The sequence below is a fragment of the Callionymus lyra genome, chromosome 1 (genome assembly GCF_982586985.1).
Source record: "Callionymus lyra chromosome 1, fCalLyr1.hap1.1, whole genome shotgun sequence".
Lineage (NCBI taxonomy): Eukaryota > Metazoa > Chordata > Actinopteri > Syngnathiformes > Callionymidae > Callionymus > Callionymus lyra.
In genome coordinates, this window is record NC_141818.1 from 10,547,416 (window position 1) to 10,572,982 (window position 25,567).

At 40.3% G+C, this 25,567-nt stretch overlaps 4 protein-coding genes across 4 annotated transcripts; 2 read left to right on the forward strand and 2 right to left on the reverse strand.

Moving 5' to 3' along the window:
• The first annotated feature begins 1,452 nt into the window (after positions 1-1,452).
• mat2ab (methionine adenosyltransferase 2Ab) lies at positions 1,453-6,471 on the forward strand. Its single transcript, XM_087792641.1, has 9 exons — positions 1,453-1,673; positions 2,232-2,309; positions 2,385-2,507; positions 2,577-2,689; positions 3,690-3,833; positions 3,897-4,115; positions 4,188-4,370; positions 4,451-4,584; positions 4,828-6,471. Exons 1-9 carry the CDS (start codon positions 1,580-1,582, stop codon positions 4,928-4,930), a joined length of 1,191 nt encoding a protein of 396 aa, XP_087648767.1. The 5' UTR covers positions 1,453-1,579; the 3' UTR covers positions 4,931-6,471.
• A 4,694-nt stretch (positions 6,472-11,165) lies between these two features.
• Positions 11,166-13,348, reverse strand: c1h2orf68 (chromosome 1 C2orf68 homolog). Its single transcript, XM_087799182.1, has 4 exons — positions 13,145-13,348; positions 12,188-12,303; positions 11,970-12,115; positions 11,166-11,906 (listed from the first exon to the last, which is right to left on the reverse strand). The coding sequence occupies exons 1-4, from the start codon at positions 13,264-13,266 to the stop codon at positions 11,784-11,786; spliced, it is 507 nt and encodes a 168-aa protein (XP_087655308.1). The 5' UTR covers positions 13,267-13,348; the 3' UTR covers positions 11,166-11,783.
• Positions 13,349-13,700: 352 nt separating this feature from the next.
• Positions 13,701-18,771, forward strand: usp39 (ubiquitin specific peptidase 39). The gene is made up of 13 exons (XM_087792653.1): positions 13,701-13,870; positions 14,115-14,193; positions 14,252-14,346; positions 14,412-14,548; positions 14,635-14,787; positions 15,729-15,954; positions 16,029-16,103; positions 16,204-16,271; positions 17,305-17,493; positions 17,553-17,695; positions 17,756-17,891; positions 17,950-18,036; positions 18,605-18,771. The coding sequence occupies exons 1-13, from the start codon at positions 13,801-13,803 to the stop codon at positions 18,653-18,655; spliced, it is 1,509 nt and encodes a 502-aa protein (XP_087648779.1). The 5' UTR covers positions 13,701-13,800; the 3' UTR covers positions 18,656-18,771.
• On the reverse strand, positions 18,543-23,355 carry sftpbb (surfactant protein Bb). The gene is made up of 11 exons (XM_087792663.1): positions 23,213-23,355; positions 22,965-22,993; positions 22,190-22,264; positions 21,777-21,899; positions 21,601-21,711; positions 21,441-21,518; positions 21,178-21,361; positions 20,967-21,109; positions 20,233-20,313; positions 19,032-19,142; positions 18,543-18,960 (listed from the first exon to the last, which is right to left on the reverse strand). The coding sequence occupies exons 1-11, from the start codon at positions 23,346-23,348 to the stop codon at positions 18,916-18,918; spliced, it is 1,116 nt and encodes a 371-aa protein (XP_087648789.1). The 5' UTR covers positions 23,349-23,355; the 3' UTR covers positions 18,543-18,915.
• Between the last annotated feature and the right edge of the window lie 2,212 nt (positions 23,356-25,567).

A 25,567-nucleotide genomic window follows, 5' to 3' on the forward strand; every position in this document is an offset into this window, starting at 1 on the left:
AATTCAATTGATTTTATATTGAAAGATATAATTTAATAAAATATTCAATGAGTATATAATTAAAAATAATTCATGAGTGCATATATATAAATACTTTTTTACTTTTAAGTTATTGAATTACATTTTTAAATTTAAAAAAATTCAACCTGTCAATACAGCAATGACTACATTTATGTATTTTAATCGGTGCTTAAAAAAACATTTTAATTAAAAATGTAAAAGCTTCCGCATTGATTTGTCATAGTATTCTATCATAAGAATCTTTGTTAATGTTCTTTGTTAATATTTTCTGTAGATGATAATGTAAATAAATCCACATTTAGGCAAATATATATAAATAAATAAAAAAACAAATCACTTTAAATCTCTTTCAAGCAAGTTTTTATCTCCATAAAGTCACAGGATCAGCTCTCGTTGGAAGAACAGGCTCATCTGGTTGGAGCAGACCTGCCCTAATAAACCAGATCCCTCAGGTACATCTGGTCCACAACAGGACTCTCAGAGGACATTAGCTGGTCCACCTGGAGGACCGACCTGGACTGCAGCTTCTGAACTAATGCATTTACACCACAGAGTAATATCCCGAGGCCCTCGTGGATCCGTGTGTTCCTGAGATGTCTCTGCGATAAGAGAAATGAAAGCCCAGTATCTTGATGGAGACAATATTGAACCTCTGACAATTTTCCGGTGCAATAAAGCAGATAATCCGTGCATCAGAAACCCTGGCCTGCACGTGACTTTTTTTAGAATTAAAAAACTTAGTTCTTTTAGGAATAATATTGAAATGCTAATGTGAATCCGTTTGAACAGCTTTCAAATGTATTTTTTTATTAAGACGAATATAACTGAATTTAAAAGCTTAAAACACTTTTTTCATTGACTTAAACACGAAGATAATTTGTCTCATAAACTTATATTTAATGTTTTAATAATTATGATTCTATATTCGTAAGGTAAGGTAAGGTAGAACTTTATTGATCCATCAGGAACAAAAATTCTTTTTTTTCCAATAGCCACAGCAAATACAGCATTTTTTTCACAAAAAATAAATCAAAATCCGTCTTCTTCGATGAATGTCAAACATCGAACAAATTGAAAGAGAATCAGGTCGAATTTACTTGTTAATGGATGACATATTTAATTTAAAAATTAATTACACTACGCGGGAGGAAAGCCTAAGAGTTGCATCATCATCATCATCGCTGTGCGGAGGCACAAACTACTACTTAAAAAAAAAGTTTTGTCATTCATCCAACTTAAATAAACGAACTAACAGTGTTAATGTTTAAATGCTCTCCTGAGAATGAATGGATTATTTTTAATTTCATAACTTCTCCGCGTCCTCAAATGGTCTGCCCCTCTTCACCCCTTGCCCCCTCCTCCGACATCGTTGGTACAGTCCTCATTCCTCTGACGTCACCCGCCTGGCTCTCCCGGATAAATACTCCGCTCTGCGCCATTAGGCTTAGAGACGGTTCTCAACACGCCGAGAGAAGCGCTCTGACCTCGGACTGTACCTCCGCGACACCGCCGCACCTGACACGACTCCCTCTGTACCGTCAGCCCCGGCGTTGCAACGATGATGAACGGACAGATGAACGGCTTCCATAACTCGCTCATCGAGGAGGACTGTTTCCTGTTCACCTCGGAGTCGGTCGGAGAAGGACACCCCGGTAAGTCGCGCGCACACCGGCCGGTCGCAAGGAACCGAGATAAAAAAAAAAAAGCCGCTTTAATACAAGTTAATTCCTGCTGCTGTTTGTGTTTTTAACTCGTTATAAATGACAATGAAAAATTCCTGAATCACGTGGTGCGTTCACGGCCTCTGTTAAAAAGCTGGGCCAGTCTTGACAACATGCGCTTTCGGCTAATGTTAGCTTTAGCTAATCACGGAGGACCGGAAGCGTGAGTTGATGCTTTTATTTCACAACAATGTCCTTTTATTTTATTTTTAATAATACGCTAAATCGAGGGGTTGAGGCTTGTCTGGAAACTTTTGTTTCAAAGAATCATACTTTAAAATAAAAAACATTGTATTAGACGCGTTTGTTTGTGTTTTTTAAAACCAAATCTCGCGACGAACGAGATTTACGAAGACGTTTGTTTTCCGGTTTGTGTGTACAACTGCGCGCGCTCCGGCAGCACACGTGCTTATGATGAAATGGCGTCTGTTGATGACGCCCACCCGCTGCATGCTGTAACTCACATCCTCCCCTCTGTAACTTCCCCAGACAAGATCTGCGACCAGATCAGCGATGCGGTCCTGGACGCTCACCTCAAGCAGGATCCGGACGCCAAAGTCGCGTGCGGTAAGTTCTTGTGCTGGTTTAGATAGAAGGATAAATAAAGGTGTTCATGAATGTTGTTCCCCCTGCATTTTTCAGAGACTGTTGCCAAAACTGGGATGATCCTGCTGGCAGGTGAGGTGACGTCACGAGCCACCGTGGACTACCAGAAGATCGTCCGTGACACCATTCGCCAAATCGGATACGACGACTCTTCCAAAGGTTTTTTGTTTTTTGTCACAAAGTGATGACGTTTGCTCCAGAGTTTTAATCCATTGCTTCCGTCTCAAGGTTTTGACTACAAGACCTGCAACGTCCTGGTGGCCTTGGAGCAGCAGTCTCCGGACATCGCTCAGGGAGTCCACGTGGACCGCAACGAGGAGGACATCGGTGCCGGTGATCAGGTTAGTGCGCCAAAGACCTGAAGTACCGTCTTGATCGTTTGATAATGGACTGCTTAACGTGCAACTTTTCAATTAAAAAAAAGAATGCTAGCACATGTTTTAAATGGGCCATAAAAGCAAATCATTTTATTTCATATGGCTGCAATAAATGACAATTAGATTCTGTCAAAATTGCATTTATCACACTGAATATAATCTAATGTATGAAAAACAGCCAAAAAAAACAAAACTTTACTTCAAATGTCAAAGTTTCACCAGGTACATAAAATTCAACAAGTGTCAATCACATGCAACTCTTTAATTATATTAGTCAGCATTGAGAGTGATAAGTTCAAAGCGAGCGACATGGTGGTACGAAGTCCTTTTGTCCGTCTTGAATGGACGCAGGACTGCAGATAGAGTTGTGGGTGTGTCAGCGACGCTTCAGGTTTCATACATTCCTCAACTGTTATTGGCTGAGTGGAAGCAAATCCCCCTTTTTTTTTCTTTCCTCACCGCTAACTCTTCGCCACCGCATGGATCTAAGTTGTTTTTTTTTTTGTTTTTTTGCTTCAATTCTTTACTGAAAACTTTGCTTACAATGCGTCTGTGCGACGATTATGTGGGTCCCCTCTGAAACATGCTCTTGCAATGTCGGCGTGTAATCAGCAGTATATAAAAATTAATTGTTTTTGGAAGAAGCTGTAACGCACAGGCCTGCTCTGATAAAAATTTGATTCATAAAATGACTTGTGCAGATTGATGGATTTCTTTCAATCGCTGCATTATTTAAAAACTTTTTTATCTTAAAATTAACCATTAATGGTGGCAAAAACTTGCTTGAACATGCAATAAATTAATATATTGTCATGAATGATGATGACGTCTTTCTATATTACTAATATCTATCTTATTTTATAGGTAGGTAGGCTGTATTTGCTGTGGCTAATTGGGGGGGGAAAACAATTTTGTAATCAATAGAGTTCTACCTACCTGTTAAAGAGTTGTACTTCTCGTACAGGGTCTGATGTTTGGCTACGCCACCGACGAGACGGAGGAGTCCATGCCCCTCACCATCGTCCTCGCTCACAAACTGAACGCCAAGATGGCCGAGCTGCGTCGCAACAACACTCTTCCCTGGCTGAGACCAGACTCTAAGACCCAGGTAGGACATGACGGTAACAACTATTTGGGTCACAGGCCATTCTAATCGAGTTCCTCGCTCCAGGTGACCGTCCAGTACCGCCAGGATCGCGGCGCCATGCTGCCGGTGCGAGTCCACACCATCGTCGTGTCCGTCCAGCACGACGAGCACATCTGTCTGGATGAGATGAGGGACGCTCTCAAGGAGAAGGTCGTCAAGGAGGTCGTTCCTTGCATCTACCTGGATGATGACACCATTTACCACATCCAGCCCAGCGGCCGCTTTGTCATCGGTGGTCCACAGGTGGGTTTCAGAGCAGCCCTCGACATTGACGGCTTCCTGACCCGCTGATATTAATGTCTGGTACTGTCTCAGGGGGACGCTGGACTGACGGGCAGGAAGATCATCGTCGACACCTACGGTGGTTGGGGCGCACATGGAGGCGGAGCTTTCTCAGGCAAGGACTACACTAAGGTGGACCGGTCCGCAGCGTACGCCGCTCGCTGGGTGGCCAAGTCTTTGGTGAAGGCGGAGCTCTGCAGACGGGTGCTCGTCCAGGTCAGTGAAAACCAGATCCATTAAATGAACCCCCTTTTGTGAAATGTCCACCTAATGTGAGGCAACCCGGTCTGCGTCAGGTGTCCTATGCCATCGGCGTGGCCCACCCCCTCTCCATCTCCATCTTCCACTACGGGACGTCGAACAAGAGCGAGCGGGAGCTGCTGGACATCGTGAAGAAGAACTTTGACCTTCGTCCCGGAGTTATCGTCAGGTAACGTATGGCCCTTCTAGTACCAGGCTAGTGAGAGACTCGGGGCCGGTGTTTAAGCATTTCGGATGAATACAAAATGTGGATTTTTACTGGTCAACTGAGAATAATCCTCAACATTTAGGTTGAAGTGGTGAGTATTTGACGGCGTAAATTAAAAGTAATTTTTCTCGCTCGCGCCTCAAACTCCCTGTGTGTGCCGCTGATCGTCCGACTGCTGCTGAATGTGCTGATTATGTATTCCAGGGAGCTGGATCTGAAGAAGCCCTTGTATCAGAGGACCGCTGCCTATGGCCACTTTGGCCGAGACTCCTTCCCATGGGAGGTCCCCAAAAAGCTAAAATACTAAAATTCCAAGAAGTAATGTAAAGCTTTCCCCCTCAGGCTTGTTGGTGTATACTACAGAGAAGCCTCCAAGGTTCGAGGGGCGAAATGCCCTCTTCTTTATCATGGCGGTGTCACTAACACGACTCCCTCCTTCACCTTTGTCTCTGTCGGCTGTTTGTTTTTTCTCTGGTGGCAGTAATGTTCTGTAAATCCTGATCGTCTTGATGGAAGCGGGCTTAAATCTCATGAACGTGGCTTCATGGTGCGTCATTGTCAGCTTTTTTAGAAGAAGAAAATATGTGACTCCCTTAAATAAGTGGTTCATTTAGCATTCCTCACTCTTGGTCCGGCTAGTGTAGTATTGTTGTGGGCGATTTATCAAGTTTACTGGTGCTGCTGAAATGAGGATTATGAATGACCTTGAGCTCGGCTATCGAGCGACATGTCTCCCCCGTCGGTAAAGCTACGAATCCCCCCCCACCCTGTGTTTCTGTTGGCCTCGTGCCCTTCCTGTTAAGAGGATGCAACGATGGCACGACTGATAATGGAAGGTTTTGCTGTTTTTACTTGGAGTGCTATGCATCGCAGGCTAGTGGTCCAGCCACGTTGAAAATGAGTCGAGCTCTCGAAGGAGCATAAACGCCCTCAGTCGCCTCCTCAGGCCTTTGCTGTTTTCTGACGTAATACAGAAAAGTCAGAAGCTGCTATGTCGCTGCTCTGGCCTGCCGAGGGGACGCTGACAAAAGTTGATGCTTTAAAGATTAGTTTTCCAAAAACTTAACTTTTAAAAATGTAGGCTCACTTGTTTTTTTTTTACTTGTTTGTGACTAAAGGCCCTGAAACTTCCCGCGTACTGATGGCAGGTGTAGCTACAGAGAAACCTGGTTCCATCTCTACGCCGGCGGAGTTGATTCTTTGCTAAACAAGTCTTATTGGCTTCAATCAAACCTCAACACTATTTATTTGTTCTCTGGAGCGCGGCGTGGATACAGAGAAGCCGGCGGTTCAGATGGCAGCTTTAAAACCAGTCATTGAATCTTGAATTTTCCTTTTTGACTTGATAATTTTTCAGTGTTTGGCTCGGGCTCCCAGAGTGTCGTACAGAAAAGCTCTGGTTCCGCCTCGGAGTGTGTCGCTGGCTAACGGAAGACTGTTGTAACCTTGGATTTCTTTTTCTTTTTTTTGGGGGACTACAGGTACTTTTCAAATGGTTCTGCCGTCCAGTTCTATTTAAAAGTGCACGGTTCTGCCTCCTGCCTTTCCTCAGCGGGGCGGCAACATGTGGCTGGTGTAGTACAGAGAAACCAGCCTTGTTTACAGTCGTCCCGTCTGCAGGAGTTTTAGTCTCATTTTAACAATCACAGGTCAACTCTGTTGGCTGCAGTTGGTGAAAGAGTGCCTTTTTTCGATTCCCTCGACCCTCCCTCCCCAACCCCATCTCACACCCCCCCCCCTCAAACTAGAATTCATCTTCCACAGGAAAAGTAGCTCATACTGTCCATTGCTTCATGTAAGATTGGATTGTTTCCCACCGCTCTGTAATAAACGACTCTCTTCACACACTTGTCTTTTCTTCATTATTCTGCGTTTTTAACTGCTATTGGATGGATATCCCGACTGAGAATGTTTTCAACTTCCACTGCGCAGATCCATGACTTATTAACTGCTTTATAGTCACTTGTTACATTTTAGCATCTAATAAATTGTAGCAACAGACTTTATAGCATCTACAGTTTAAACAATCTTTCAACTATAATTTCAAGAACTATGTTTTTAGTTTGAGGAATTTGTTGCAATTTTAGGTAACCACATACCAGACAATCAGGTTTTAAGCAATCAAACTTTTCAAGTATTTTCACACAACCTGTACAAAGTGACATTCTTGACGGTTTCAGTGACCCTGCAGCTGATAACGGCTTTATCTTTTTGTCACTTATCCAGTTACTGCGTCAAGTCCACGTTCAACTCCAGAAACGTAAAAACGATTCTAACATGAAGCTTTTTATTATATAATTTTAACAAATGTACCTCGTGTTTGACGGGACAGATGAATTAAAGTGTGGAAGCTCGTGACTTTAAAATGTTGCCTTTGGCACATTTTCAAAAAATAAAAAGGGTTTCCTGAGACTAAACATGTCCCTGAAGACATCGTAGATCAGGATGAGGTCAATGTTTTGATATGATTTGAACTTTAGTTCAAGATGGTCTTTGTGAAAACTCCCGTGTCGATTTAAGATTAAAGCCTCGACCTTTAATCCGATTTTCTGGTCTCTAAACAAACCGGGCCTGTATTCTAAACATCATTATAGTGGTTCAACTGATCAATTGGCAACACTTGTCACTGGATTGCGAATTTCAGACGCGACCTGGATTCACCCTGACCTGTGAGTGACTGGTCGTCGTAACACAAGCCAGGTCAAAGTTTACTGTTTCACACCATGAAGATAAGCCCTGAGTTGACATGAACCCGTAATCAGACAACTTTATAGCTTCACCGGTGGCTCTCCAGGGAAGGAAATGCTTCATGTTCCACGAAAGTATATTCTGCTGTAAGTTTGCCATGTGCTCTGAAAATAGCCTCGACTGAACGTCCATCTGCTTTAAAGTCTGAACCTCGTCCATTTGTTTTTGTTATTTTCTGGCTAATAACTGAGTCTAGTTGTTGGTTTTGGTAGCTCTTGTCAGACCCATCTTTGAAACTAGGTAACCATGGGAACGCCACACTATTCCCCTGTAGAATGTTTTGGGGAGAGAGAGAGAAGTCTTGGCCGTCTTTGCTTTGGCTGCTGCCCCCGTGACCCAACCTTGCACAGGCACACGCTGCAGTAAATCTTAGTGAAATTTGAAAACCAGCAAAATCCTAGTCGGTCATCTAACACTGGTGAACTTAAGATAAGTCGCCACCCAGACTTGAGTAGACCAAGGTCCAAGTTTTCTACTTGTAATAGAGTAACTTAACCTCTTCTTTGGCAGAGTAACTACAGTTACAGCGTCAAGTTCACGGTGTCGCCGTCCAACACGCCGCACTACTGCTCGTCTATTTTTACACTGCTAGTGGATCTGAGACCATCAGGACCTTGAATGGACTTCACTGGTCAGCACAGCTGCAGCTGACACGCACACATACACACACACACACACACATACACGAGGACAGTGTGGGAAGATCCTCTGGTTCGGTCTCAACTAGACTTTCAACTGTATTTAACTTCACATATCTGAGTGAGTCAGAGGACTAAACAAGATGTTGTACTTCAGACTCAACATGAGTGATAGTGAAAGGTGTTACCATTGAAAGAAAGGAATGTTCTCTAAACATCTCTCAAAAGATTAGAAAGGTCAAGACATCGTGTCGTTTTTTAACTTAAATCAGCTGCGCCATGTGCTTCTGAAGCCTGTGTTCTGCGTTTAGCCAATCAAATCCTCGGAGAGAGATGACGTTCGAACCTGATTGGTCGGTGTCTTTATTGTCCCGCCTCCTCATCGATTCCAGGTAGTAAAAGGTAAAACAATGTTCTGTTTGACAGGCAAAGACAACCAATAAACACGTTTAATTGTCTTATATTTTAACTTGTTATAACAGAATACTGTCTAATGTGTTAGCTTGGTATGTGTGACCGAAAAGATAATATCAGATTGTTAGTACAGACAACTTTAAACGCCCAATAAATATAGTTTATGATACTTTAAAAACTGCACCATTTCACAAAAGTACCTTTTTGAAAAATACTTGCTTTTAATTCTCTTCGTTCAGCACTAGATACCTATTTTTTTTTTACTTTGGATAAATTTGGAAAATAATGAAAAAATGAATCAATACGAATTTATTTACAAAGATATTACAATAAACCCACGTTTAAATAAAAGAGTTGCACATTTTTGAAAGCAATAAAATAATAAAGAAAAAGCTAATATAAGATTATCAAGTGACTTAACTTGAAACTAAACTAGTTAACTAACTAAAGTCGTCAGATATTGTTCCAGAGACTAAACAAATGTCTCACTTATATGAAAGGATGTTTCACAACCAGGTCCAGGTGTCAACACGTCCCTGCTTGTGTAAGATTGTGTCCTGATGTTTACTTCTAGTCTGAACTTTCGGGAAACGATTACAAAAGGTATTTCACTTTTGCTTTTAAAAAAGAAAAAAAGGTGTTCAGTCATCATCGTGCCACGTTATATTTCCTCTGGTGGAGAAACTTGATAAACTCTGAACAATGATCATAGGAATTAAATACAAATGACATCAAATAATAATAAGTTTAAATCTTTCAAATGTTTAATTAAATTGCCAAAATTCTAAGCAAAAAAATAAAGAAAAAAACATTTGCAATAACTTCCACAATTATTAGGCTCATTGTTAAAAACAATGAAGCTGGAATTAGTTTTCATTTTGAATTCAAAAAATAAAGTTTCAGTTTATCTGACCTCTTTTTTAAAGCTACTCTCGCAATTATATGTACATTCTTTAGGGATGATTTGTATGAGGTTAAAATGCATTTTTCCATGATAGTGATCCCACAGTAGCAAGTTATTGTTTATTAAACAATAACTCGACTTTTCAAGTTATTAAACGATGTTTAATAACTTGAAAAGTTGTTTTTCAACAAGGTCCTTGGCTCAAATGCACTTTTGAATGTGTTATGTATCTGATATCTTTAAATTTTCAGGTGCATATAAATAATATTGTAAATTCAATAAATACTGAATTTAACTTCTGATTTATTTAAATATTGAGTTGTGCTGATGAATTGTTAAATAGATCGAATACACACTGATGAATTATAATTTTTATAAACCTTTCATTTCAAACCGACATAAAAAGATGTTTTATTCAGTAATTTGAGTCAATGAAAGGAATTACTCTCTTGACAATGTATTTAAATGAAGAATCCATGTCACACAAGTAATTACTCAAGTTATGTGAAGACGAGTATCGCAATCTGAAATAAATCCATACATAACTTTGATTGACAGCTCAATCACCTGCAGCGATGACGACTTCCATGAACTGCTGAGGCAGCAGATCAGCCTCCGGGGCTGAAGATCTGGGAAAGTCTTTCACTCACATGTTTGAAAGGAGCCTTGGCAACTTGAGGGGAGTGATCAGAGTCCACCAATGACACAGCACCTTGTCCTCCTTCCTCACAAATGTTTGCGTAACAGTGTGGAGACTTGGCCGGCCTTGTGGTCCCAGGATGAGGTTTGTCAGGAGAAAACCCGCTCAGGGGTTCATCTCCTTGTTTTGCTTGGCCACAAGATTACACTGAGCTGGAGAGGAATTTGTTGAGTTGCTTGTTTTTGCTTTCAAGTCATTTAAATCATTGTTTATCTGATGTTCAAACATCTAACGAGGATGTTTTGACGTTTTGTCTTTAGGCGTCATTCTGTGGTTGGACATGTTGAGTCCCGAGTGTAGAGAAACCAGTTCCACAGGTTAATGTACTTAAAATATATATATATATTTTTTCCCTAAACAAATCACTTTTCAGACATGAATAATAAATAGAACAGAAACTAAATTAATTATTATTTCTATGGCTCACAGAACGGTGACACTTAATTTCAAAATCAGAAACAGCTTTATTGTCATGTAAAACCAAGAGATATTTAATAATAACAAAACAGGATTTTTTCAAATTTCGATATCGTGACAGCCAAAAAAAACAAAAAACCAGGAAGAACAAGTTTCAGTTAAAATAATATATATATATATGAACAAGTTTCAGTTAAAATAATGTATATATAAATATATATTCATATATATATATTATTTTAACGGACACTTGTTCTTCCTGGGGTTTTTTATATATAAAATATATATATATATATATATATATATATATATATCGAATATGTTTATTTTATTGGTAAAGATGGAAAACATTTCATACATTTTCCTTATTTCCTTATCACAAAAGCAAGCTACTACATACAGCTGAACAAAGTGGAAAGATTAGGGAAAATATCATTAAAAAAAGCTCGTTCCCTTTCTTGCTCATAGGACGCAGCTGGGCTGCACTGCCCCCTTGTGGTGACTCGCGGTCCTAGTTTCCATTAGTTTCTGTGCAGCTGGTCCATCATAACTATCAACATGTTCCTCATATCTTCATAGTCTCTAAACACCTTCGTATCAGCCCTCACGTGCCTCCTCGACCTTCCTTTGCGTGAGACATGTCACCGTGTCTCCTCACTGTCCTTAACAAGCTCAACAGCGCCTCCTACCGCGCAATTTGTCAAGTGACATTGTTGGAAAAAACAAGCCATTTTATTTGTAGAGATTTTACTTTTTTAAACAAAAGTACATTTACACTTGCAATGAAAAAAAAGAGTCACATTTCATGGCTGTTTGTGATCACGTTGTGCTACTCAACACCTTCGAGGGTGACGTTTGTAAATTCATTTTTGATTGACAGTCGATGTACTCAAAAACAAATGTACAGTATAGATATATATATATAAATGAAACACTGGAGGTAAATTCTCAAACTCCTTTGACATGCACATGTTTACTGGCCGATGTTTGAAGACGCTGTAAAAAAAAAAAACAGTTTTGTAAACAAAAAGTAACAGTTCAGTCGACTGCCCCCCCGGTACCTGATGGACCTCCGAACGTTTAGCCCTGAGATGGTCTCTGAATGTTCACAGATGGCTCCTGACGTCTACTACACTGATATGAACACAAGGTCACATGATCTAGTAAACATGAACTTGACACGGCAAATCTAAAACACACTTTTTTCTCCTTGAAACAAAAAAAACTAGGAGAGTTTCGGTGTTGAGGGCGTCTGTCTGTACAGACTCCAGGACAGCAGTTCTGGCCTCAGGCGGGGGCCGACGGGACTTTGAAGTCTTCCTCCTGATAGGATCCTGGGTCAGCGTTTGTCACGTCTCTTGTCCATTTCTCTTTGAATCCTCTTCTCTAACGCCGCCTTCATGGAAGGATCCAAGATGTTCTTCTGGGCGACTTGTTCGACGACCGTCTGAGGCTTATCCTCCTGCAGGGACAGACGGAAGATTGTAGGAAAGAAAAAACAAAAAGGCAACAGTCGTTCATCAACCTTGTGGACGAGGAAAGAAGAGACTGATCCACAGTCGGCCTGGTAGTCCAGCCAGAACAGTTGGCTTCCCTGAGTCTCCGTCTCCGTACTGGAGCCGCTATCGTTCCACTCTTCGGCCTCGGCGCCGGCGCCTGGTTCCGACCCATCTGTGCAGAGACGAGACCATCTTTAAAACATCACAGCGCGAACGATCGTTCACAGTCGGGTGTATCGGTTACGTCTTCGCCGCGGGTGATAGACTTGGATGTCGGGTCGACGCGGTCGTCTGGGCGTCGTCGTGTGTCGGCGGCGCTGCAGCTCTTTGGCTTCTTTCACCGCCCGGTCGTAGTCGTCCCTGAACGTCAAACACAATCACACACATAAAGAATCTGTTAGAGAACAAGAAAATATCTTTAAAATAATGCCATTATTATCAATAGATAGTAGGAGTGAGAAAAAATATTGATACAATGATTGTTCTTTACTGTTGCAGTTTGGTATTGATTTCTTTTTTGGCTTTCAAATCATATCTTATTGTTATTATTGTGTTCCTGATCTGATGTTTGGGAATATTTCTGTAAAACAAGATCCCAGCAATGACTGAGGACGAGAGGATACAGTCGACTAAAACTAATGTCTGGACAAATTATGCCTTCAAAACAAATTAAACTGCCAACTTTGTCAAGATAAATATGGTCCGTATATTCTGCAACACCCACCAGAGTGAAGTACTCGAACAACAATACTAAGTTATCGTTGCACCTGTATCGCGATATGTATCGTATCGTCAGATTCTTTCCCATAGATAGACAAACAGATGTTTTTATATTGGAGACATAGTGCATTGAACTTTATATATACCATCTTATCACCTGTGAGCATATACTTTTAAACATTACAATATTATGTTGTTACGAATACACTGTATTAAGTATTTAGTTTCCTATAAAATACAAATTGTGAAAAGTTAAAAGCAAAAGTCCAAACATCAAAATATTTTTTGGTAACAACACATGTATGTTGTCTCATTGCACCAACTCTACTCTATATAGTTGATTTAAAGAGTAAAATCTCTTTATTCAGAAGCTTAAACAAAACTATATTTCTGTCTTCGAACACAAACCACCTGCGTTCATCGATCTAACGCTGCTCGACATCAACAGTTAGCTTTAGCAAGACTAGCATCAAGCGATCACCTAGCAATCTGGTTCCTCCGGATATGGTGCAGGAAGCCGTGGCTCATGTCCAGGCGACCGCTGCGTTTATATGTCAGATCATGAGCCTCGTCGTCCGGTAGAATCCCCATGTCGACGCTCATGGTGTGAACGCTCTGGGGGTGAAAACGACAGAATAACAACAAAGACTACAGAGCAAAGAGCTACATGGCTAACGACCGACCAGTGCGGGCCACCAGAAACTATTCCGGAGAACATTTATGATTTTCTATTTATTTACAACGTAAAATAATTAATTTAATTAAAAATATTCAATAAGGCACTTTTTTTTTACTTTTAAACATTTATATTAACAAATTAATTATTATTCATTAAAAACATTAAGTGATGCAGTCACTAGCCTGTATTTTTTAATTTAAAAATTAAACACGATGGTTAATAGAACCCAATAACATAATTTTAATTATTATTTTACAGCAATTTATAATAAAATATTTAAACATAATCATTTAAGTATAACAAGAAAATAAAGTATTGCGCCTAAGTCCCGCCCACTCAAACTCCGGAATAGGTTTTTACCATCCTAACCTCCTTACAACCGCGAGTTTCGAGCCATTCATTTATTTGAAATAAACGTGTTTATATTCTCACCCGAGAGCCAAAGTTTTATATTAACAATGGTTTCACTGAAGCGAGAACGAGATGTGGATTTTGACGACGACGTCGACGACGAAGAAGACGAAGAAGGTGGGTCGATAGGTTACCATTGGTTTAGCATGTGGCTAATGCTACTTGTAGCATTGCAGCTGCAGCAGGATTACATTGTAATTACACAACAAATGTTTACATGAAATGGAAACGTGCACGTAAACAAGTACCCGGTGATGATAAAACATCATGACCAGAGCTTTATTTTTATTAAAAAGTTGCAGAATCCGCCAGTTTAGGCTGAGCTAGCAGAGTTTGCTAACATCATGGTGTTGTTTCGCAGTTGTTGTCAAAGTAGGACGAGGTCGCGCCACCGAGGACCGCAGAAGTCGTCACTGTCCGTATCTGGACACCATCAACAGGTACTTAAGTGACCCAACATCCAAAGAGACGAGATGCTCACTGAGGACATGTTTTCAGGTCGGTGCTGGACTTTGACTTCGAGAAGCTGTGCTCCATCTCTCTGTCCCACATCAACGTGTACGCGTGTCTCATCTGTGGAAAGTACTTCCAAGGTACTGCGTCAATCGAACGTCGAACTTCGTGTACTTGCATTTATTTTTCTTGTGTGTTTGTGTAGGTAGAGGGTTGAAGTCTCACGCGTACACACACAGTGTCCAGTTCACCCATCACGTGTTCCTCAATCTCCACACACTCAAGTTCTACTGTTTACCAGACAACTATGAGATCATAGATTCGTCTCTGGAGGACATTACCGTGAGTATATCCATTCAATGCACTTGAAAATACACTGATGTATTTGAAATAAACATAATTTTTCTTACGTTGTTTGTTTCTTCCAGTATGTTTTGAAGCCAACATTCACGAAGCAGCACATCTCTGCTCTGGACAAGCAGGGGAAGCTGTACAGAGCCTACGATGGGACGACGTACCTGCCCGGCATCGTCGGGTTAAACAACATCAAAGCCAACGATTACGCCAACGTGGTTCTACAGGTACGACTCGTCCTTTGATGTAATGTTCAGCTTAATTGTTTGCTAGAAATCAAACAATGGCCGAGTGAAAACACTTTGCAGTTAAATGTGGACAAAACTGAAACTCTGGTGATTGCTCCTGATGATAAGGTTCCAGGGTTGAGTCAGTACTTGTGTGATTTAGGTCAGTCTGTCAAACTGAGCCTGAGAAACCTGGGTGTTGTATTTGATAAAGACATGTCTCTTGTTCAACACTGCAGAAAACTGACCAGAAACTGTTTCCTTCAACTGAGAAAAATCTCTAAACTTAGGAAAATGTTGTCACAACATGATCTGGAGCTTGTAATCCATGCGTTTGTTTCTTCTCGCCTGGACTATTGTAACAGTTTATTTTCATGTCTTAACAAGAAGGATCTGTCTCGCCTGCAGTTGATTCAGAACTCTGCAGCGAGAATTCAGACCCGCTCAAGTAGAAGAACTCACATTTCTCCGATCCTTAAAACTCTTCACTGGCTTCCAGTTTCTTTCAGGATCAACTTTAAAATTCTGGTTCTTACTTAAGATCTATTCATGGTCAGGCTCCTCCTTACATCACTGATCTGATCCAGCCTTACACCCCAGCTCGGGCTCTGAGTTCTGTGGATCAGAATCTACTGATGGTTCCTGAACACGCTTCAGGACCAGAGGAGAGAAATCCTTCCAGACTGTTGCTCCTAAGCTTTGGAACGATCTTCCTCTCTCTTTGTGTTTGATGATCTACTGACTCCTTCAAGAAACATCTTAAGACATTCTTATTTGTTCAGGCTTTTCTTTGATTTTCTGGAACTCCTGTTGTGTTATCAGTTTTATCTTGATCTTTAAAGTATATACTTTATTGAATATTGTTTTTATTGTTTAAGCGCTTTGTGACCCTGGTCTCGAAAAGCGCTATATAAATAAAAATGACTTACTTACGTCTTCAGGCCTTTTCCAACGTCCCTCCGCTCCGGAACTACTTCCTGGAGGAGGAGAATTACAGGGACATCCGCAGACCGCCCGGCGACATCATGTTCCTCCTGGTGCAGAGATTTGGGGAGCTGATGAGAAAACTATGGAACCCAAGGAACTTTAAGGCCCACGTGTCTCCTCACGAGATGCTCCAGGCCGTGGTGCTCTGCAGCAAGAAGAACTTTCAAATCACCAAACAAGGCAGGGTTTAGAGCCTTTAGAATCCTCCAGTACATGAAATGCAACGTTTTAACAGTTTCTTCTCTGATCTGAAGGAGATGCTGTGGACTTCATGACTTGGTTTTTGAACGCTATGCACGGGGCTCTAGGTGGAACAAAGAAAAAGCCAAGTGAGTGGAAATCTCTTCATATAATGACTTCATTGATTGGTTATCTTGAAGTTGTTGGCTCTCTCTGGTGGATTTTAGCTGACGGTTGTTTCTTTCCCAGCAATCCTTACAAAGGCGTTCCAAGGCTCCATGCGGATCTTTTCAAAGAAGCTTCCACACCCAGATCTGGTGAGTCTTGATCATGATCCGACCTGAATTACTTTCAGCTTTTAGTGTCCCATGACATCATCATTGCAGTCCCTCTGTAATGATAAAGTCACAATAATCTTTGTAATAATATTAGATATTTTTAGATGTATTAAATAATAAATATATTATGCTTTCACAAGGAAATAACACATTATTTTGGTGTCTGACTTTTTCTTTACATTCATTTTAATTTGTATTGTTTCTTTAATTTGTTGGATTTGTTATTTTAACATGTTTCTTTATGTGTTGTTTTGAAGTTCAAAATAAGTTTTTAAAAATAAACTTCAGTACCAAAACTACTAAAATAATAATTAAGTAAAAAAAACTAGTGAACATTAAAAAGATAACTTTTTCTGTTATTTTTTAGTTTTTCTTTTTTTTAATGAAAGATACATCGATTATTTTATTAATATGTATTAATTTTATAATTTACTTGTATTGTTCTTATTAAAATATGGTTTTCTATTATAATTTTCTAAACTTTAATATACTCAAGTAAATGGTACAAGAATACAATAGTAACAAAGTATGATTAAGCGAATAACTATTTTATTTTCTTTGATTTATTTTTTATTACTCATTTATTTTACTTTCTTGATCATGCTTTCATTTTTTATAATTCTATATTCATTCAAGTAAAGATAATACATTCTTTACGTAATAAATCAAATTTTGTCTTTTACAACCTCTTTTAGTATTTAATTGTTTTATATTTATTAAAAAAAAACGGGATAAAATAATTTCATTCTATCGTTTCTATTAAACTTATTTTTTTCAATGTAGTATTTTTTAGTTTACTATTTTGTATAATTGCTATTTTTAGGAATAATTCTCAAAAATAAAACATTCTGAAATCTCAAAAGGTTTACGTTTTTGAACAGTTTGATAAATGAGGAAATAAATAAATAAAAAGTATTTGTGTTTCTGAATGATCTTCTGACGTCCATGTTTATTTTTGTGCAGGTCGTCACCAGCTGCTTAAATTAATTTGTGAGTTTTGTTTATTTTTCAGACTCCGGAGGAGAAAGACGCTCTGCTGTTGACAGACGAGTACCAGGAGCAGATGTCCGAGTCCACCTTCCTGTTCTTGACCCTCGACCTCCCGACCGCTCCTCTGTACAAGGACGAGAAGGAGCAGCTCATCATCCCTCAAGTTCCTCTCTTCAACATCCTCAGCAAATTCAACGGCAACACGGAGAAGGTGAAGTCAGCCGTTATTGTCGTGACCGTGTGGAACTCAAGCGTCGCTCTCTTCCGCAGGAATACAAAACCTACAAAGAGAATTTCCTCAAAAAGTTTCAGTTGACAAAACTGCCTCCGTACCTCATCTTCTGCATCAAGAGATTCACCAAGAACAACTTCTTCGTGGAGAAGAATCCCACCATCGTCCACTTTCCCATCACGTGAGTCCAACGCTCGCTCCTGGTCTCCACCAGTCGCTCATCTCTCCTCACGCCCAACAGCAACCTGGACCTCAAGGAGTACCTGACGGACGAGGCCCAGTTGACCGAGAAGCACACGGCGTACGACCTCATCGCCAACGTGGTGCATGATGGGAAACCTTCCGAAGGAGCCTGCAGAATACACGTGCTCCACCATGTAGGTGTCGGCAGATCTTTTAAACGCAGCTTCTTCTATTCATGGCTTCTCTTCACAGGGAACCCAGAAGTGGTACGAGATGCAGGACCTGCAGGTGATCGACATCCTTCCTCAGATGATCACTCTCTCTGAGGCGTACATACAGGTACGAATAATATGAATAATCACAAACAATACAATGAAACAACATGAGATTAAAGTCAAAATCCTAGATTTGAGTTGAAAGTGTAAGTACAATTTTATTAACCCTTGTTTAATTTTAGAGTCAAGGTGACCCAGAGGTCGTTCCTCTGACCCAGAGTCCACACAGGGGATACCTCAAACGCATTTGTTTTCAGGCCTTTGGCTCACAGTGATCCAGAGATAACACAAGGGTTAATAAAAATTATTCAATAACATGGAAGTAAATAATAATTAAAATAATATAAGAAAATAATGAAACATTTGCAAGTAAAGTAGACAAAAATAGAAGTAATGTTTTTTTTTAAGATCGTTTTATTTTTATTTTTTATTATCTCTTGTTATTTCTTTTTTCCTTGCACTTTATTCTTTTCAACTGAGCTGTTGTAAAAGTGTTTCCCCTCTGGGGATGAATAAACATTTTCTATTCTATTCTAAGGGCTTATTTAAAACCATCAAAGCCAGAAAATGTAGATTTAAGTTCCAACTTTATTTCTTGTATTTGTTGAGCTTCACTTTATTTTCTCCTGTAGATCTGGAAGCGAAAAGACACAGAAGACACAAACAGCCACACGGGAGCATGAGGAAGCAGAAAGAGCCTTTAAAAACATTCATAATGTTTTAGTGAGAAATAATCAAAGCGTGTTTCTATTTTAAATTCTTTTCCATCATGTTTGTCAATAAAACAGCTGCAGCACAACCTTCAGCGTCTTCTTGACGTCGCTTCCTCCTGAAGGACCGACAGCTGCATGCAGGTTCTCTGACTCGGTGCACAAATGTGGGATATAAAGTTACGTAAGCAAAACATCACTGAGATAAAATAGTGCAAATGAAAATGTTGGTTCTACGGGTTCTTCCTCCACACATGTCGCTCACAGAAGCCCAAATTCTGAAAACGCAATCGAGAAACAAGATTAAAATCTTTTCTCTGACGTTCACCTCTAATGGAACCAAACTTACGCGGCACTTCCGGGCCGTTTCCACATCCCTGCACCAGTAGCTGGGCCCCCAGGTGCACAGGTTCTGTCCCAGAGGCTCCGCCTTCTTGTTGCTGACGCACAGATCAGCGCTCTAGAGAAACAACACTCGTGAAGTCTGAGCTCGATAGCTGTGTCTCAGATCGCATACTTGCGTACTCAAAGTTAGTATTTTTTGTGCATAAGTGCGTCTCAATTCTTAGTATGTGAAATGTAGTGAACCATGCACACTAAATTGGCGCCTAAAAGGCCCACCAAACAGTATGGATCGATGGACACTATCTAACCTAAACGGCCGCCATCTTAGTGACGTTGATGTTGTAAACGGAAGTTACGTCACATGTACATATAGATATACATGTGTATATATATACAGTACTTACAGGTGCATTTTCAGCAGCAGTAGAAGGAAGAGACATCTTCGGTGCTGATACCGGCATAAATATCTCGCGAATATTTTGTTTTTAATATTTTTTTTAGATCACATGACATAAATAGAACATCTAAATGATCACGTGGTAATCGAAAAATGATGAACGATGAAATAACATTAAAGTCAACATTCATAATTAAACATCAATTAAATTAAACGACAAAGTACAAAGTTAATATTCAGTTAAGTTATAACTTCTTTTTATCTGAATAAAATATCTGAATACAGTTGAAAATGATTTGATTTCCGTTGATACTCGTTTGATGAGTTGAAATGATTTCAGTTGAATATTGTTTTATTTCAGGTTTAATAAAAACTGACATCGTTTTAATTTCAGTTGTGATTTCTACAGTTTCCACAGGTTGTTTAGTTAAGACAAAACAAACTGCAAGATTCGATCTGTTAAAATTTGTATACAATTCACTGATAAACTGTTCCCTAATGTAAAGGTGATGTGATTTCTTTCAAACTTGCGAAACGTGCTGCCAGCAGGTGTCGATAGAGTTCCAACAGCTGGTTGCAACCATTGTTAAATAGAAGTAGAAGAAGAATTAATTTGTCGCGTTAATTTGCGGTTAGTGCGTAGCGGCAGTGTTTGATTCGAGACATACTATCTGTGGAGAACTTGCGTACTAGTTAGTACGTACACTATCCTGATGCATACTAACTTCTAGTATACTTAGAGAAGTATGCGATTTGAGACACAGATGATGTTTCCGACGTCGTTCATTGACACTCGACACACACTCACCTCGCAGGGATCTTGACCCTTCACCTGCTTTCTCAGAACGGGCAGCAGCTGAGAGCTGTAGACGTTGGTGAAGACTTTACACTGTGAACACATGTTTGGTGTTTGAAACATTGACATGTATTGACACTGAACACATCACAGCATCAATACTGCTCCACACAGATAAAACCAGCAAAGAAAGAGAGATTATATTTTGCTCTCGTGAAATGGGGAGAAAGTGAGAGAAAGATGTAAGGGGAGAAAAGAATGGCCAAAAAGAGAGCAGGAGAGAGAAAGGAAATGATTAGTTAAGAAATAGTGAAAAGAAAAATAGAGGATGAGAGTAAAAGAAAACAAAAATGAACGAGTATTGGAAGAAAGAGACAGGATAGAAAGAAATATATAAAGAGTGAGAGTGAAGGAGAAAGGAGAGAGTAAAAGAGACAATAACCGAGAGAGAAATGGAATGAGTGAATGAGAAATGGAAGAGAGAGGGTGAGAAAGAAAATCATCAGTGGAGGGAAGGAGAAAGCAGAGGAAGATAAAAAGGAAATACTGTATATTGTGAGGAGAGAAAGAAAAATGGGAGGGTAGAGCGAAGGTGTGAGAGAAAGAGAAAGATAAAAAGAGGATGGAAAGAATAAGAGACGAGGAAAAAAAGAGGATAGTGGAAAAGCAGTCAGAGAAAGGGAGGAGAGAGCGTGAAAAGAGATGAGAAGGAGAAAAAGAGGAGAGAAGGGAGGGAAAGGTCTGACCTTGGGGATGGCGTGGGGGTGCAGCTGACACACAGACTGGAGGAAGGTGGAGGTCTGGGCGAGGGAGGAGTTGGGACTCAGGTGCAGCCGGCCCAGCACAGCCAGGGTGCGGCAGAACTCGCAGTCGGAGGGAACGGACGCGTCTGAGGAACCAGCAGCGGGTCAGCGTCTCAAAACACAAAAACTCAAGCGTCCCTGATCCTCGTCTCACCTGTGGCCGCCGTGTCCTGGAACAGGCAGACGTGCAGGAGGGCGCAGATGGTGTGAGGAGCGGCGGACGACAGCAGGAAGTCCACGATCTCCACGCCGTACTTGTCCAGGAAGTCGTCGCACTGCTTCTCGTAGCTCTCGGGGATGAGGTCGCACACTTCGCCCATCAGCTTCATCAGGGCGTCCTGCGGCGCACACACACACACACACACACACAAACACCGTCACTCAACTGGTCACATGACACGTGGAACATGGCGTCACCTCGGTCATGTTCTGAGGCAGCAGGGTCTCCAGCTTCTTGATGACCATCACACAGAGCGAGCAGACCGGGTTGAACTTCTGCAGAGGAGACACGCAGGTGAACACGCCGCTCGGCTGTCAGTCAACCGTCAGTCAACTGTCAGTCAACTGTCACACTCACGTCACTGCTGGAGCGCACGCCCGAGGCGGTCTCGGCGTCCACACGAGGAACTTCCGATACTTCCCTGTTGGCGGGACAGAGTCCAAACGTGGCACAGTTGGCCTCGGACTTCTGGAGGGAGAAGATTTTCGTGCGTCAGTGTGAAACCAGGATTTTCCCGATGCAAGCGAACGCACCAGGTGGGAGGGCGTTTGCATCAGAAGCTTGGGCAGGTACATCTTGACGTTAGCTTCACACTCGGAGACCTGCTGGTCCGGCAGGTGACGGCAGAGGGAACGCAGGGTCTCGTACACACTCTCCTGCACAACACGCACAACACACACACACACACACACACACAACACACACACACGGTCTTCTCATTAAAAACATCGAAACCATAAAGAGAGTCTGAATGAACATGAAATATTCTAGACGTACAGTAAGTCAATAAATATATTTATGAGGTGCAGGTGTTCATGTTTCTATCACCATCATGTTGTGACAATAACTTCAGTTGACCAACAATGAAAGTGGGAAGTAGAGAAAAGGGGAAGCCAGTCATCATGTGAAATCTTATCGCGTGTCGGAAAAAGAGAAGCGAGCGCACCTTTGCATCCCTGCTGGAGATCAGGTTGGAAGACATCTGGAGGATCTGAGAGCATTCTGCACAGATGTTCTGAGTCTGAAGACATGATGGAGTGATGGACAGTCAATATGACAATGAGGACGAATGTTACAATTAATTACGTTATATACATTATATGATATGTTTATGTTGTGTTTGTTTAAATCATATCACCTTTACATTAGTGAACAGTGAATTGTATACAAATTTGAACGGATCGACTCTTGTAGTTTGTTTTGTGAACATCTCAACTATACAACCATAGAAATCACAACTGAAATTAAAACGATATCAGTTGTGATTAAACTGCAGTTAAACAATATTTAACTGCGATCATTTCAACTCATCAAACGAGTATCAACGGAAATCAAATCATTTTCAACTGTATTCAGATATTTTATTCAGATACAAAGGAGTTATAACTTGACTGAATATTAACTTTGCACTTTATTTGTCGTTTAATTTAATTGATGTTTAATTATGAATGTTGACTTTATGTTATTTCGTCGTTGCCAATAACCACGTGATCATTTAGATGTTCTATTTATGTCATGTGATCTATTATAATTAAAAATATCTATGTTGTGCAATGGGTTATATAAAGATTGTATTGCTGTTATTTATGTCAATGATTAATTTAATTTATAATTGCTCAGATTTTGTCTATGCATTCATGTCGTCACTACTGTATATAACCGCTGGTCTCTCACATCTATATTTAAATACGTCATTATAATAAATTGTTTAAAAATCTCACCACAGGGTCTACGATGAACCTGGAGTCTCCTGAAAATGAAACAGAAAGAAACACGATCAGGGAATTTATAATTTCGACGTGGACACATTAAATAAAAACGTCATGTCATTCAGAAAATATTGGATAAAAAACACATCATCGTTCGATGCGCTTGTTCCATCCATCAGACATCCTCCCATCCCATAATGTCCCGCAATAACGACCGCCTCCCAGGCCGTCCCACGGCGGGATATGATGGGAATTCTTACCGGGAATGAGGAACTGGCAGAAGAAGAGCAGCAGGAACGTCGAGCAGGACATTTTGCGACAACAAACACCTCGATATTGAAAACTGGTGACTTGATTCATGACGTCAGGGGCAGCATACCGGAAATGCAAGCGCATGCGCTCTGCGAATCAACGCGACAAACGCACTGCGCACGGCTCAATTAAAACGTACACAACACTAGTAAATAACAATCATAATTTTAAAAAAAGTATATATACATATATGAAAAAATGGCCTGTAAAATATTCGCGCACAAATGTCAAAGAATTAGATGGTAAACACAGAATATTGTTCCCAAAACGGCCAGCAGATGGCAGCAACTTCCCCACAAAAATTCAAACAAGCACCTGGATGTGCTCAGGGTGTAATTCTTTCATAAAAAAAGGGCGCACACCTCAAATACAGCTCTATACCAGTGGCGGCTATTGAAAAATATTTTAAGGTCGGGCTCTTTTCCAGTACATCCCCCCCCCCCCCTATCCTAAAGTATATATTTTATTGAGTATTGTTTTCATTGTTTAACTGCTTTGTGACCCTGGTCTGGAAAAGCGCTATATAAATACAAATTACTTACATACTTACTAAAGTAAAGTAAAAATCAACACATTAATAGTAAGTAAGTAAGGGTGATTTGTAAAGGCCTTTAATCTAATCACTTTAACGATGAATAATAATGTTTATTATGCTCCTTGTTTCATTCCAAGTGAAAACACATTTTAATTATACTCTTATATACATCATACAGAATAAACTAAATTATTAAAAACTAAAAACCAACCTGTCGTCTGCGCCAGAACAATAGAGATACTTTCTACCAAATTATCACAAACACACACAAATATACTGCAAAGAAGAAAAAAAAAAAAAATATATATATTTAAAAAACGACTTTTAATAAACTAATAAACTAACTAACTAATTAATCAAAATAACTTAACAACAATTAACAACAACAAAAAAAAGGAAAATTACAGTTTTTCTCAGTCCGCAACATTTAGTCATTTGAGAACATCATAGTAGCAATTTCTCCTTCCTCTGAACAAATCGCAAATGCTTTTGGACATGTATCAGATGCTTTCATACAATTCTCTGCTGTTTTATAACATTGTCATTTGCTTATGTCATGCCAGTCAAAATGAACTATACTTATATATGAATAGTCGTTCCCAATTAAACTAATTTATTTCGTTGCTTGAGTCATTACATACAAAATTGTTGAACTAGTTATCAAATTCTGCCAAGCAAATTTTATACCTTTCTTTATCATTTTTTTCCTGGAAATGTCTCCTAAATTGAACATTTGCTCTCAGGTGGACTTCAGTTTTCAATCACGAGGAGGTGTGTGAAGTATTAGTTGTAACCAATGACAAGCCACTTGTTCACAGTCACTCAGGGATGAATCCCATCAACCCTCACTTTGCAAGCATGTATGAACAATTCTACAATTCTGTGACACAGAAATGGAAGGTCGGCATCGTGGAAGAGGATTGAGGATGAGGGGAGGAAGGGGACAAATACATAGAGATTCCTAATGAAACTAGGGCTACAATTGTGGACCATGTTGTCAATCATGGCCTCACAATGGCTGAGGCTGGTCGGAGGGTGCAACCAAATGTTGGAAGAACCACCGGGAATTCAATCATTCAAAAATTTCATAGGGAGCACAGGTAGGTATAGTATTGGACAGTAATCCAACATCTCATGTTTACTGTACATTACTGTAGTTTTACTCTGCACCACACGGGATTGAAAGACAACCTCGCAGAGGTGGAAGAGAAGCCACTTTTTAACCCGCAACAAGAGGAAGCCATTTGTGCGATGGTGATTGCAAACAATGCAATAAGGTTGAAAGACATTCAAAGCGCTGTCATAGAAGATAACAATGTATTTGGCAATATTGAATCTGTGTAAATTGCAACAATTGACAGAGTGCTCAAGAGAAATGAAATGCGCATGAAACAATTGTACAAAGTGCCATTTGAACGGAACAGTACGGTAAGTAAGTAAGTAAGTAAGTAATTTTTATTTGTATAGCGCTTTTCCAGACCAGGGTCACAAAGCACTTAAACAGTGAAAGAGTGAAGGAGATCCGCCACCAGTATGTACAGGTGAAACGTGCCTACTCCCTATTAATCCGGTAGAGGAGTTTTTCTCTGCCTTGAGGTGGAAGGTTTATAACCGGCGTCCACATGCACAAATGAACCTGCTAGCAGCCATGGGTGCAGCATGTGAAGACATTACAGCAGTGTTATGCAGAGGGTGGATTCGCCACTCCAGGAGATACTTTCCTCGCTGCATTTCATGGCATAATATCCGTTGTGATGTAAATGAAAAT

Excerpts from the sequence above, each read along its gene's own strand:
- sftpbb (XM_087792663.1), bottom strand. The coding sequence starts at position 23,348 with ATGCGCTTGCATTTCCGGTATGCTGCCCCTGACGTCATGAATCAAGTC. Across the intron at positions 21,110-21,177 it reads CCAGGACACGGCGGCCACAG|ACGCGTCCGTTCCCTCCGAC; the intron begins GTGAGACGAGGA and ends CTGGTTCCTCAG. Across the intron at positions 19,143-20,232 it reads AGGGTCAAGATCCCTGCGAG|AGCGCTGATCTGTGCGTCAG; the intron begins GTGAGTGTGTGT and ends TTGTTTCTCTAG.
- c1h2orf68 (XM_087799182.1), bottom strand. The coding sequence starts at position 13,266 with ATGAGCGTCGACATGGGGATTCTACCGGACGACGAGGCTCATGATCTG. Across the intron at positions 12,116-12,187 it reads CTATCACCCGCGGCGAAGAC|ATGGGTCGGAACCAGGCGCC; the intron begins GTAACCGATACA and ends GTCTCTGCACAG. Across the intron at positions 11,907-11,969 it reads CTTCTTTCCTCGTCCACAAG|GAGGATAAGCCTCAGACGGT; the intron begins GTTGATGAACGA and ends CTGTCCCTGCAG.
- usp39 (XM_087792653.1), top strand. The coding sequence starts at position 13,801 with ATGGTTTCACTGAAGCGAGAACGAGATGTGGATTTTGACGACGACGTC. Across the intron at positions 14,194-14,251 it reads TATCTGGACACCATCAACAG|GTCGGTGCTGGACTTTGACT; the intron begins GTACTTAAGTGA and ends ACATGTTTTCAG. Across the intron at positions 16,272-17,304 it reads AGCTTCCACACCCAGATCTG|ACTCCGGAGGAGAAAGACGC; the intron begins GTGAGTCTTGAT and ends TTTATTTTTCAG.
- mat2ab (XM_087792641.1), top strand. The coding sequence starts at position 1,580 with ATGATGAACGGACAGATGAACGGCTTCCATAACTCGCTCATCGAGGAG. Across the intron at positions 2,508-2,576 it reads ATACGACGACTCTTCCAAAG|GTTTTGACTACAAGACCTGC; the intron begins GTTTTTTGTTTT and ends TTCCGTCTCAAG. Across the intron at positions 4,371-4,450 it reads GCAGACGGGTGCTCGTCCAG|GTGTCCTATGCCATCGGCGT; the intron begins GTCAGTGAAAAC and ends GGTCTGCGTCAG.